This window comes from Poromitra crassiceps (assembly GCF_964638095.1).
Source record: "Poromitra crassiceps genome assembly, chromosome: 7".
Lineage (NCBI taxonomy): Eukaryota > Metazoa > Chordata > Actinopteri > Beryciformes > Melamphaidae > Poromitra > Poromitra crassiceps.
In genome coordinates this window covers 48,706,330-48,719,470 of record NC_139628.1, presented here as the reverse complement: position 1 = coordinate 48,719,470, position 13,141 = coordinate 48,706,330, and the positions used below count along the sequence as shown (strand labels likewise).

The 13,141-nt window shown below is 43.6% G+C and overlaps 1 protein-coding gene across 2 annotated transcripts in view; it reads left to right on the top strand.

Moving 5' to 3' along the window:
• map4k2 (mitogen-activated protein kinase kinase kinase kinase 2) overlaps positions 1 to 13,141 on the top strand; it is a 53,489-nt gene that overhangs the window by 18,338 nt on the left and 22,010 nt on the right. For both annotated transcript variants that reach the window (XM_083640496.1, XM_083640495.1), the window contains exons 12-19: positions 2,290 to 2,403; positions 3,218 to 3,296; positions 5,009 to 5,067; positions 5,175 to 5,224; positions 6,372 to 6,410; positions 7,660 to 7,693; positions 8,195 to 8,363; positions 9,552 to 9,727. In XM_083640496.1, the coding sequence (XP_083496622.1) occupies positions 2,290 to 2,403; positions 3,218 to 3,296; positions 5,009 to 5,067; positions 5,175 to 5,224; positions 6,372 to 6,410; positions 7,660 to 7,693; positions 8,195 to 8,363; positions 9,552 to 9,727 (720 nt within the window). The remainder of the gene's footprint in view (positions 1 to 2,289; positions 2,404 to 3,217; positions 3,297 to 5,008; positions 5,068 to 5,174; positions 5,225 to 6,371; positions 6,411 to 7,659; positions 7,694 to 8,194; positions 8,364 to 9,551; positions 9,728 to 13,141) is intronic.

The following is a 13,141-nucleotide window of genomic DNA, read 5'->3' as shown; positions in this document are numbered from 1 at the left end:
AGCCTGTACAGTGAAGTAGGATACATCTTGGGCCCTATCTTTGCAAAGCGCATGCCCAAGCGCTTTGCTATTTTCCCTGCACCGCAAAATGCCATGTGCGCTCCCGCAAAAGGATATAATGGGCGCGCTTATAGCGAGAATTATGCAGGCTACACTGATTGGTCTGATTGATGTAAAGCCTAGACTCTGGGCGTTACATCAATCACACCAATCAGATTCCTACTCTCAGTCCCTTTATAGTACGGTTCGCGGGTGTGGAGCACCTGACGCATATTTGTATTATCGATCAAAACCAAAAAAAGTTCACCTCATAATTTTCACATAAATCACCCTGATAATGTAATTTTTTAATGTCAATATCAAACAGGTGTTGTCTATTCATTTTAAGAATGGCATTTAAATGTTTCTGCAAATGAATTTGAATGAATTTGCGCGATGCATGCTGTAATCTCCATGCGTAATTTGGACATCTACCATCGCATCATATCAAACAAAACACTCTGGTTAATCTATTTTGTTAACCTTTTATCCTTTCAAAATCATGCATCAAAAAGAGTTTGCCCTTAACTGTCACCTGTTGCTTGCTTTGCTCCCCTCCCCTCCCCTCCGCTCTTCAGCATCATCTTCCCCTATGCTCTCTCTCTCCCTCTCTCTCACACACACACACACACACACACACACACACACACACACACACACACACACACCTGCTATTTGGTGTGTTTTTCAGTACAGTAGATTGTCGCGTGCAGCTGCCTGTGGGCATTGAGGGTGGAGATGCGAATGCTGGCAGAAAGAAATAGATACAATTCTCTAATGAATTGTTGGACTAAACAGGTCAGATTTCATGTAAATAAATCAATAGAAACGAATGAAAAAGCTGATAAGGAACATTTGTGCTGGTGGAACGAAATTCCATTTGAAAGACATCAAAGCCACCAGCGGCTGCCGCGTAATTACGCAGCGGCAGAGAGCAGGAGGGAGAAAGCCCCAAAAACTTTTATGGCAGTAACACACACACATACATACACACACATACACACACAAAATAGAAATGCAAGGTTATTCTCTTCTACTTCTGCCCTCTCCTCCACCCACCTTCCCTCCTCCACTCCTCGCCTCAATGTCATCTTCTCCACTGGTCCGCCCAGGGATAGAACAGGAGTATGGTGTATTAATTGATTGATTGATTGATTGATTGATTGATTCTATTCCATTTCATTCTATTCTATTCTAATCTATTACCCCCTCTTCCTGGTTAAAGGAATTCAGTAGTTTTTGGTTTGCTTGGGTCGGGTTAGATATTTTTGGACCGTTGAGAACTCTAATCCATGTCTTGGGCGCGCCGAGGCAACGATACTGCTGCACTCAGGCACAGCGGGGTTCTAATCGCAAAGAATTGTGCGCATACAGACGATACCATAAGGAATGCATTTTGCGGGGAAACACCTGGTTTGGCATAAGGCACTCCCACAGCAGCGCACACCACGGTGCAAAACTGAATGCTATCGTCACAGGCGCGCAAATTGGACACCTGCGCGAGGCAGTCGATACCATAAGACGTGCGTTAGGGGGTGCAAACCGGCCCGCAAGCGCAAAAAGCATAGACGATAGGGCCCCTTGTGTCTAGCAGCAAAACTTAAAATATATTCATATTCAGAGATTCAGGGTTTTTTAATGAGGGAGAAGGAGTAGGTGTAATTTTAAGGATTGTAACAAGCTAGTTTCACTTTTGTTTGTGTGGCAAAAAACACATCAGACTTCAGACACAAATTATTATTCAAAGTGGATATATATAACTAGGCGGTGTGTGTGTGTGTGTGTGTGTGTGTGTGTGTGTGTGTGTGTGTGTTGCTCACTAATGTTACTGCATCAGCTATGTCACAATGCCTCCTTGTGTGTGTGTGTGTCTGTGTGTGTGTGTGTGTGTGCCCCATTATATCACTGATGACATAATCAGTGTGTGCGTGTGTGTGTGTGTGTGTGCCCCCCTATGACATCACTGATCAGTTTTGTCACAATGCTTCCTTGTGTGTGTGTGTGTGACATCACTGATCAGTCTTGTCACAATGCCTCCTTGTGTGTGTGTGTGTGTGTGTGTGTGTGTGTGTGTGTGAGTGCGCGCCCTTATGACATCACTTTTGACATCATCAGATGACATCACTGATGACATCACATCATTAGCTAATTAGCCTAATTTAAAAAATCCAGCTCCATCAGGTCACCCGCCCTAATCATTACACGAGATGAACATTGTTTTGTGTGGTGTTCTTGGACCTCCTCCTCTAGCATCCGTTTGTGACCCAGCTGCTGACCCGGAACCTGATCATCGAGCTGCTGGACACGGCCAACAACCCCGAGCTCCACACTGCCCCGCACAGCCTGGATGACAACGAGCTGGAGGTCAGTAAGGCCGGGAGGCGGGGACACAGGGACAGGACTGGTACCAGCACAGCACAGGACTGGTACCACTACCAGTACAGGGCAGGACTGGTACCAGCACAGCACCGGACTGGTATCACTACCAGTACAGCACAGGACTGGTACCACTACCAGTACAGGACTGGTACCAGCACAGCATCGGACTGGTATCTACCAGCACAGCACCGGACTGGTATCACTACCAGTACAGGGCAGGACTGGTACCAGGACAGGACAGTACAGCACAGCACAGGGAGGAGTGGATAGACTGATAAAGAATAAAGAATTTGGTGTCAATGCACGATCTAGGTCAACATACTTTTTTATTCTTAGTGTTTGTTTAAGCCTGCTTGGTGAATTAATCACCTGCCTGTTCACAGATTGTCATGTCATCACTGGTGTGTCACCTGCCTGTCATGTTCACAGATTGTGATGTCATCACTGGTGTGTGTCACCTGCCTATCATATTCGCAGATTGTGATGTCATCACTGGTGTGTCACCTGCCTGTCATGTTCACAGCTTGTGATGTCATCACTGGTGTGTCACCTGCCTGTCATGTTCACAGCTTGTGATGTCATCACTGGTGTGTCACCTGCCTGTCATGTTCACAGCTTGTGATGTCATCACTGGTGTGTCACCTGCCTGTCATGTTCACAGCTTGTGATGTCATCACTGGTGTGTCACCTGCCTATCATATTCACAGATTGTGATGTCATCACGGGTGTGTCACCTGCCTGTCATGTTCACAGCTTGTGATGTCATCACTAGTGTGTCACCTGCCTGTCATGTTCACAGATCGGGGAAGTGGCTCCTGACAAAATCCAGTCAGCAGGGAAGCACCTACCTGTAGAGAGGACCCTGTCTGAGGAACAATGTGAGTGCGCGCACACACACACACACACACACACACACACACACACACACACACACACACACACACACACACACACACACACGTACGTAGTGGTGCAGACCAGTCATAAGTGTGTCTATAAATACAACCCATACAGTCTGTGGTGGTGCAGACCACTCGTAAGTGTGTCTGTAAATACAACCCATACAGTCTGGTGGTGCAGACCACTCGTAAGTGTGTCTATAAATACAACCCATACAGTCTGTGGTGGTGCAGACCACTCGTGTGTCTATAAATACAACCCATACAGTCTGTGGTGGTGCAGACCACTCGTGTGTCTATCGGTCATCAGCAGGCTGATGTACACTATAGAGAGCCAAACACACCCACTTCCGGGTTAGGCATACGACCAAAGAGATTTTCTGACATTCACTTTTCCAGACATTTCTTAAAATGCTTATAAAAATAGTTTTACTTGGTCAAACCAAGTGATTGAGGGATATTTGGAATCACGACAGACCATAGAACATTTCACTTGGACCAAAACTTAAAAACAATATGTATTTTTTTTAACCCACAATTTTTGGTCCGAGTGAAATGTTCTATTGTCTCTCCTGGTTCTAAATACAGTATAGCTGAATCACTTGCTTTGACCAAGTACAACTATTTGTATAAATAAGCATTTTACGAAATGTCTATCAAAAAAAGAATGACAGATGAAATCCCTTGGTTCCTATGTCTAAACCGGAAGTGGGCATGACTTTGGCTCTATGGTACCAAAGACAGCCCATCGCACCAGAGCAAGCAACCCTCCAGTATTCAACCACAAGAAGCCCATTGACTTAGTGTGAAGTCACTCAAGCCCCGCGCACGCACACACGCGCACACACAAGCACGCACGCACACACACACACACACACACACACACACACACACACACACACACACACACACACACACACACACACACACACACACACACACACACACACACACACACACAGTGTGCCACTGTCCAGCACACACCACTGGCATGTTCTCACTGCCATCCTCTGCCAGCCCACATGTACAGTATGAATGGGGGCAGTGAGACACATTCTGGAGATTACAGCATTGAATCCAGGGGGGTCTACATGGACAATGAAGCTACTCTTCAGCAAGGACAAATGACGTATATTTAGACATGCGTGCATACATACAGTCAGAAACAAGCCAACTCCAAGGACTGGCATACACACACACACACACACACACACACACACACACACACATACACACACACACACAAAAGTGATAGAGGTAATGGCCACTTGCGTGAATTCTGGGTACTCAAAACTGCGTCTGTTGTTCTCGCTACAACTGTAGGTGTCTCCAGGACCACATTTTGCACACACACACACACACACACACACACACACACACACACACACACACACACACACACACACACACACACACACACACACACACACACACACACACACACACACACACACTTATTAAAGACAAAACTGTACAAAGAATTACCAAAGTATCCCTCTTAAGTAGAGCTGCTCTTGCCTGAAGTTGACTTATTGTGGTAATCTGTGAGTTATTTATTTTGTCTCCATCTTTGGTGCTGAAGATGCTCATTCATGCCCTTATCTCATCACGTATAGACGATCGTAAAGCACTGTCGTAAAGCACACCGCTCTATGTGCATGACTGATTTCATCATAACATTTTCCTTTCAGTTGACCAAGTGAAGTTTGGGCCACCATTGAGGAAAGTCACAGAACCTTATCCTGATATGGTAATTTGTTATTTCATAAAGTCAATTAGCATGCTGACGTGTTTTTGACAGTACTACATACTGTGTGTTGATGATATATGAACATAATATATGAATTTGATCAGCAGGGCTCCTACGACGACGACTGGAGTCTGTCTGGAGATGAAGACAACTCCCCGTAAGACATTCTTCCTCCTACTTCCTCTGTGTGTCTGGAGGATTGTGATAATCATTGTGAAGTCATCACAAGTGGTACAGGATGCCCCTTATCAACTGACATCACAAGTGGTACAGGATGCCCCTTATTTCAACTGAGCAGAAGTGAACCTGAGGACAGAATGCAAACACATCCTAAACTCCTCTCCTCTGCCCATGACAGAATGTGGCTATTAATAGCCTCAGGCTGTAGATAGAAAAGGCTGTGACAGCTTAGTGAGACAAAGGTGGTTCCTTTTTGGGTTGGACTGATATAATGGGCCCATACTGTGTTTTTGTTCAAATCCAGAGCGTAGTTATCTGTTATCTGCTCTTTTTGTCTGTCCCTGATTGGCTCTGAGGGGCTGTTCACCACTGAGCTGCTAAATCCCAGCAACTTCAACCTTCAATTCTGTTTATTTAACATGGCGTGATTGTTCAAACAAATCTATGTTCAATTTATTTATGTAATTATTTAAATATGTACATTGTTTATTCCTAAAACCACAGATGAGCTATTAATCGACTAGGATGAACAGTGTCGACTACTGGTTTTGATAGTCGACTAGTCCAGTGTTTCCCAAACCTTTTTTCTGGGGACCAACTTTTTAATTATGACAAACCATAAACCATCCCGACCCAGTCTTTGGGAAACACTGGACTAGTCTGTGAAAGTGAAAGTGAAACCCTACTGGCACACAATAGCCGTGTTCAGAATGGTTCACTCATTCACTCACTCACTCACTATTCCCCATGTGGTGTTTATCATCATGGAACTATATGGGGAGCGATCAAATTTTGGACACTACCTCACTCTTCTCCTCCTTTGGTAAACATGACAGCATTGCATTGTGGTATATGGGAGAAAATGTAGGGTACCTTCTATGTTCGCTACAAATTGCAGTGCATTGTGGGTATTTTATTGTTGACTATATAGTGAATCAAAATAAACGTTGAGAATTCGGACACTAGTACAAAATGGCCACTATTTCTTTAATAGGGAACGATTTGGAACAGGGCTAATATCAGGCGTCAGAGAGCAGTATCAGTGGAACGCTGGTCCCTTCCCTCCCATTGTGATGGGCCAGCCAGGCCCATAGTCAGATAAACAGCAGGTCTTCCTGTTGCAGGAGCCTGTTGGAATGTGTGGAGCAAGCTCTACAGCTGAGGTAGGCCACATCCATCCACCTGGTGCCACCAGTGCTCCCTCCCCCATGCATTCAGCTGAAATTAATGGCTTGGGACTATTATGAGTATGTAAATATCAGCTAATGCCAAAGATCTTTGACTTAATCAGTGGTTTTGTGTACGCACTCTGCTAATCCCAATCTAGCTCATGAACCTTGATGCAGATCTGATTTAGCACAAACCCCTTGGTTTTTTCTGCTTGTTTATGTGTTTGTGTGTGGTTTTTTCCATTTGTGGCAGGGTCTGGTGAAATGTGTAACAATTAGGCCACGGTCATTTTTCAGTTTTTTTTACAGGTTATGAAAGTGCAGATTGTAAGCTTTGAAATGATGTGTCATGCATTGAAATCTGAAACAACAGCTAAACTTGTTACATTGAGTGTGTTCTTCAACATCTAAACTTGTTACATTGAGTGTGTTCTTCAACATCTAAACTTGTTACATTGAGTGTGTTCTTCAACATCTAAACTTGTTACATTGAGTGTGTTCTTCAACATCTAAACTTGTTACATTGAGTGTGTTCTTCAACATCTAAACTTGTTACATTGAGTGTGTTCTTCAACATCTAAACTTGCGTAATATGGAGGAAGAAAAGTGAAACACTTCATGGTTGCGTACTTGTTACCTCTTTTCACCAGACGCTGTCACATTTGTTTATGTGCTATTCTTTGCGCTTCCGCCCAGCTTTATCGTCCAGCTTTTGGTCATAATTGCATTGCTGCTGTAGACGTAGTTGATTTGATCATTATTCTGCAAAGACTATTTCATTTCATTTTGAGCATCTACTGTATCCACTCAAAGGCCATTTACACCTGGCATTAATATGTGTTTTCTGTCATCAGATTGCAATCAGATTGTGCTTGACCCCTTGAAAGTACAGGTGTTAACGCCCCCCCAAGACACATTGAAGATGGATTGCAATCTGATCAGCCAAACCACCTCCGGAGGTGGTCAGGGATGCATTGTGTACACATTGAACACAAGTGTAAATGCAATGTGTCTTCTCAATCTGGATACAGCAACTGTATGTGGGATTGAGAGGACACCCGTTTTGGTGGGTGATCAGATTGCAATCTGATCACCCAAAACGCATGTTAATGCCAGGTGTAAATGAAATCAGGCTAATGTGGTCAAGCACTATCTGATTGCAGAAAACACATGTTAATGCCAGGTGTAAATGGCCTCTCAGTGTCTGATAAGGACTCCTAATGTTGCTCCTTTTGTCTTTCAGGAGTTTAACCATTAGGAGGGTGCCATCTACTGATGTGAGTGGGAAATACATGATGCAAAAATTTTGATCATCTGTTGAAATACCCTTTTTATTTATTTATTTATTTGACATTTATTTAAACATTGAGAGCAAGCTCTCTTTTGTGAGGACGTCCTGGTTACATATAGCTCAGTGGTTACAGCACATAAAAAAACAATTACAAGTTTACAGCAAATAGACACAATAGCAATAAAGACACATCCAAATCATAGCCCACAACAAACAGGCCAAGGACATCGTAACAAGGGACATCAAATTCAAAGAAAACACCTGCAATCACGCTCCTCCAAGTCAGCCAGCAGAGAACTAAACTGATTAAGAGGGACCAGCTTGATCAATGAGCTCATTGCATTTACATGCAAGTTCAGTTTGAACAAGGGGCCCAGCCAATATCAATATATCCTGTGAGCTGACATTGTAAGTCCTGTTTTTGAACGCAGTAAGAGAGCAGAGCCTCTGAAGTGACTAGTGGTGTTATTGTGAGGTTGTTTTTCAGGGCGGTAAAGGTGGCAGGAAGGGTTTGTTCAGCCCGTGCACAGCATCCCTGCCCGCCCACAGCTCCTTCGGTACCACCAGCAGCACGGAGCAGACAGAGCTCACCCTGCGGCCCAGCTGCACCCTGGGCCCTGACGCCACCCACGACACTGACTCCACCTCCTCCTCAGGTACTACGCACACACATGACTCCACCCATGACACAGACTCCACCTCCTCATCAGTGACTACGCACACATGACTCCACTAGGGGTGCTCAATCGTCCCTATTTTCACATCGTCCAATCATGGGTCACCATTCTGGAATTTGCGATGGGCGGCGCTTAGCGAACAGTGCCCCTGGGGAAATAGTTTCCAACAATCCAAAAAATTCACTGGAGTGAAGGAGATGACGCAACTCAACCAACCTGTCCATAATTCACCCTTTTCACCTCTCTTCTCTGTCTAAAATGCAGGAAGCAACACAGGTGCAACCAAAACATTAACGAGGTCCCCGGCACTGGAACACCTAAATTGATTGGAAGTTAGAACCCCTCATTAATGTTTTGCTTGCACCTGTGTTACTTCCTGCCTTTTAGACACAAAATGGCTGCTGTGAAAAAGGTATATGGCTCCTGGGGAAGTCAGGGGCAGCAACTCACTAAACCTTAAAGGAACAGTTCACCCAAAAATGAAATGTCTGTCATCATCTTGTCAGGCTGCTTTTGTATATAAGAATTTGTTCTTACTTGCTCGCCTGGGTAAATAAAGGTTAAATAAAAAAAATAAAAAAAATCTCCTCCTCCTCCCCCTCATGCCTCATGCCAGGGTAAACAGGCATGAGGCATGCCAGGTGAGGTTTGTTCATATGACACACAGGAAGGTTGCCAGCACAACTCCAGACAAAAAATGTCGCCGTCACCAAGTGCTCGCTCATGTGTGGGAACTGTTTCAATTGTTGGGTCTAAAATAAAGAGCCTGGTTTTGACCACGATAAAAGTGTCACAAGATACCTTTTGTTGTATCAATGCTTATGTATTTTCCCTGTCAAATAAATCAACAAATGGTTGTGATTTGGCACTGGCATGAGAGTGAGTGATACCTGTGGGGAAATTGTGAGTTGTGGCCAATGTACTATAATTCGGCGGGTAAAAAAGAAGCAATATGCTGCTGCAATATACTATCCTTTAATGAATAGATATGCGCAATGCCAAAACATTGTAACAATGAACAGTAATAGTGTTTCTGCTGCCAAGGCTAGAGAGGATTGTGGGAGAGAAAGTGCAGATAGTAAATGCATGAGTCAACATGATCATTAAGGCTGGGTGGGCGTGCTTTTCATTGATACAACCTTAAATAATCATCTTATGTTTCACCAGCCTTGGCCAGGTGCTCCGCCACGCAGGACATCACACAGCGCTGCAGTGACCCCTGTCTGCCTGCGGGGGGTGCTGGAACGGCAGAGAAGAAGCCTGCAGACGACGTTACCTCTCCAAAAAGAGAGACGCCCTTATCGCCTGAGTGGAGCACGCTGAGAAGAAAGACTGAGGACTCTGTAAGTTGCAGCTGAATATGCATCATACATTTATCTTAGGGATGCACCATGATATCGGTATCGCCTGATAAAGGCTTTAAAATGAAATATCGCCATCGGGCCAAAACGAACATTTCTCCCGATATGACAGGCAGATAAAATAACAGTTTAATTATGCCCAAATGCTCGAAGATCTCTGAAATTAGGTGGGGGGGTGATGTGTGCATATATTGGGATCCACAATCGGCCAAAAGAGTTGGAATATATATATATATATCACTGATTCTTGAGAGTTGGAACAAAACAGGTTTTAAAAATCTTTTTTTTTTAATCCACCCTATATTCATTAGAGTTATATATTTCTGTAGAGAAAAGTCTTAGCTATTTAACCATGTAAAGGAACAGGTTCTAAATAAAAACAATCTTTTTACAAATAAACATGTTTCCCTTTAGAACTTGATTTGTGTCAACTCCGTCAGACACACTAAAAAGTATACCATTTTAATTCTCCCAGTCCAACAAGAATCTAAAGTTCTGAAGTATGTTGTAATAATGCTTAGTTACTCTGATATGTAATAAAATACAATATGTAAACTTAAGTTGTGATTTCACACTATTCCGAAAACCCAGATTTCTAAAAATCTGCATTTTTCAAACTTTGTTTTTAATTTTAATATTATAAAAACAATTTCCTTAAATAAGACATAAGAGGATGTAGATCAGATGCTCCTTTATTACATAAACAACATAAACTGAAGAAAGAATAAAAAAAAAAATCAAAAATTAACCAAAACATACATCTGACGGTGTTGACAAAGAACTGACGGTGTTGATGAAAAACTGACGGTGTTGACAAAAAATGTGTGTGCATTACTAATTAACAAGCAAATGGGTTTTTAAACAGATAGAGGTGACAATAGATGAAGAACTTGAACAAAAATGTAATTATAATAAACATACTGTAAATTACACAATTTCCAACTATTATAAATGTCAAAAAACAGCAGTAGCGAGCACACACTCCAAAATAAAGTAAATCAAGGTGCAGGGCCAAGGTAGAAAGATAAAATGGAGAAAAGGCCAGCACTCTAGAATGTCCTTTATGCATTTAATAGGTTGAGTACAGCACAGCCACAACGTATGCGTTTCAGCAGGTGTTGTGGAACGCTGATGAAGGCTACCTGCTGAAACGCGTACGTTGTGGCTGTGCGGTACTCAACCTATTAAACGCATAAAGGACATTCTAGAGTGCTGGCCTTTTCTCCATTTTACAACTATTATAAATGACACTGTTTCCAACTATTATAAATAACACTATTTCCAACTATCAAAAGAACAATGATCTCCTTTCCCTCCTCTCCCCCTGTGTTCATCTACCTCTCTACCACCTCCTCCTCCTCCTCCACTTCCTCCTCTACTCTTCCTCTCCTCTCCTCCACACCCTCCGTCTCCACCTCTTAGCCTGTGTGGGTCCTCTGGCGCCTTTCTGGTGTGGGTCCTGTGACTAACTGGAAAGATAAATGAAAAGTGTCAGACAGATTACAATTCAATACTGTCAGTTGTTCATTTGCTTGGTCTTCATTGTGATTTTATTTTTTAAAGTGGCATGCATGTGTGGGTGGGGGAGGGGTGTGTGTGTGTATGGGGGGTGAGAGAGAGTGGGTGTGTGTCAATTAGCTTATTTAAGATTTCATTTTTGTCTAACCTGCACTCATGACTTGAGCAACAGGCGTCGGACATGCTCACGCTCTATGAAGTCCATCACATCAGGGGCTATGCTGTAGATCTCTTGTGTTCGTGATTGGACTGGTGATGCATTTCCCATTAGTTTCACTATGATGTCTTCAACTGGGCAGAAACAGACACCCTTCCTGCCAAGCTTAGGTCGAACCTTTGCAGTTGGACCAGGGCCGATCCTGGCCATTTGGGTGCCCTAAGCGTAATTGTTCTGTAGTGCCCCCCCCCCCCCCCCCGTAAAATTTTCAATAACTGTCAAACGAAAGACTGCAAAATCATTAATTATGAACGATACTAGTGTATCTCACATTTCATTACATGTGGGAAACAAACAATTGTTAGAATTACTGTACATGTCAGCAAACAAGTGATTGTTAAACTGTACATGCAAGCAGGGGCGGACTGGGATCATAATTCAGGCCGGGCATTAGATACCAAGCAGGCCAGGCCGATACAGGCCGACGTGGGTGAAAAAAAATTTGACGAAAAATTTGGGCTGTTTGAAGCCCAATTTGGGCTGTTTGAAGCCAGATTTGGACCGTCTGAAGCCCGATTTGGGCCAGTTGAAGCCAGATTTGGGCCAGTTGAAGCCAGATTTGGGCCGGTTGAAGCCAGATTTGGGCCGCTTGAAGCCCAATTTGGGCCGTTTGAAGCCCAATTTGGGCCGAGTCCAATTTTACAATGAGATGCACCCTGAATAAAGTAATAAAACCACTAGTAAACCAGTAGGCGGCGCCTGGCCTGCTGTTCAGTGAGTGGCCTGACTGAGGGCACAAAAAAAAAAAAAAAAAAAAAAAAAAAATTTTTTTTTTTGTGTGCCCTCAGTCACGTGATGCCCTACGCAGTCTGCGTACTCTGCGTAATGGGTTGGAGCGGGCCTGAGTTGGACCATGGGGATGCAGAAACTCCACTTTCACGTCTTGATGCTCAGGACCTTTCTGAGGCTCCTCATCCAACTCCTCCTCATCTTCCATCTCCATCTCCCCTTCCGTATCTTTCCAGCTCCTCCATTAGGGCTGCACAATTAATCGTATTTTCATCGTCATCGCAATATGAACATGCACATAAACACATCGCAAAGACTGCCTGAAACACAATGAATAACAAAAGTGGTTTTATTTACATGCGCCATGCATTCCCACTCAGCATCTGATCATTTTGTCTTGAGTTGTAAATCCAGCGTACACCTTTCCCTTGCAACAGTGCACTCCGCCCCTCTGCCAAAGCCCAAACACGCTGTGTGTAGTTTCAGCTAGAGTCAGTGTGTATTTCATTTCTTTATTCAGTGGGCACAGGCTATGTTTGGGGTCTATGTTAGCATTATTAAAGCAGAAAGACATAGGAACTGTATAGCTAATATGCATACTTTAATATTTGTTTATTTATCGCAAGTCGTATCGTCATTGCTATATTGAACAATGTTATCGCACATCGCAGATTTTCCTCATATCGTGCAGGCCTATCCGCCATCAACATGGCCAAAGGTCTTTTCTTCCTTGCCGTCCTTGTATCACTTTGCTGTTCCTCTGGGTAGCCATGGAAATAGAAGTTAGCTGAGCTGAAGCACTGGCAAACCAACATCTCGCTGCAAAAGCAGGATAGTTGTCTGTGGTGGATCCTGTTCTCATGTGCGATGACTTGGTGTATTTGTCATGTTGAGGGAACCTGTTTGAGAGGTTGCATGAGAAGTGTATCTTC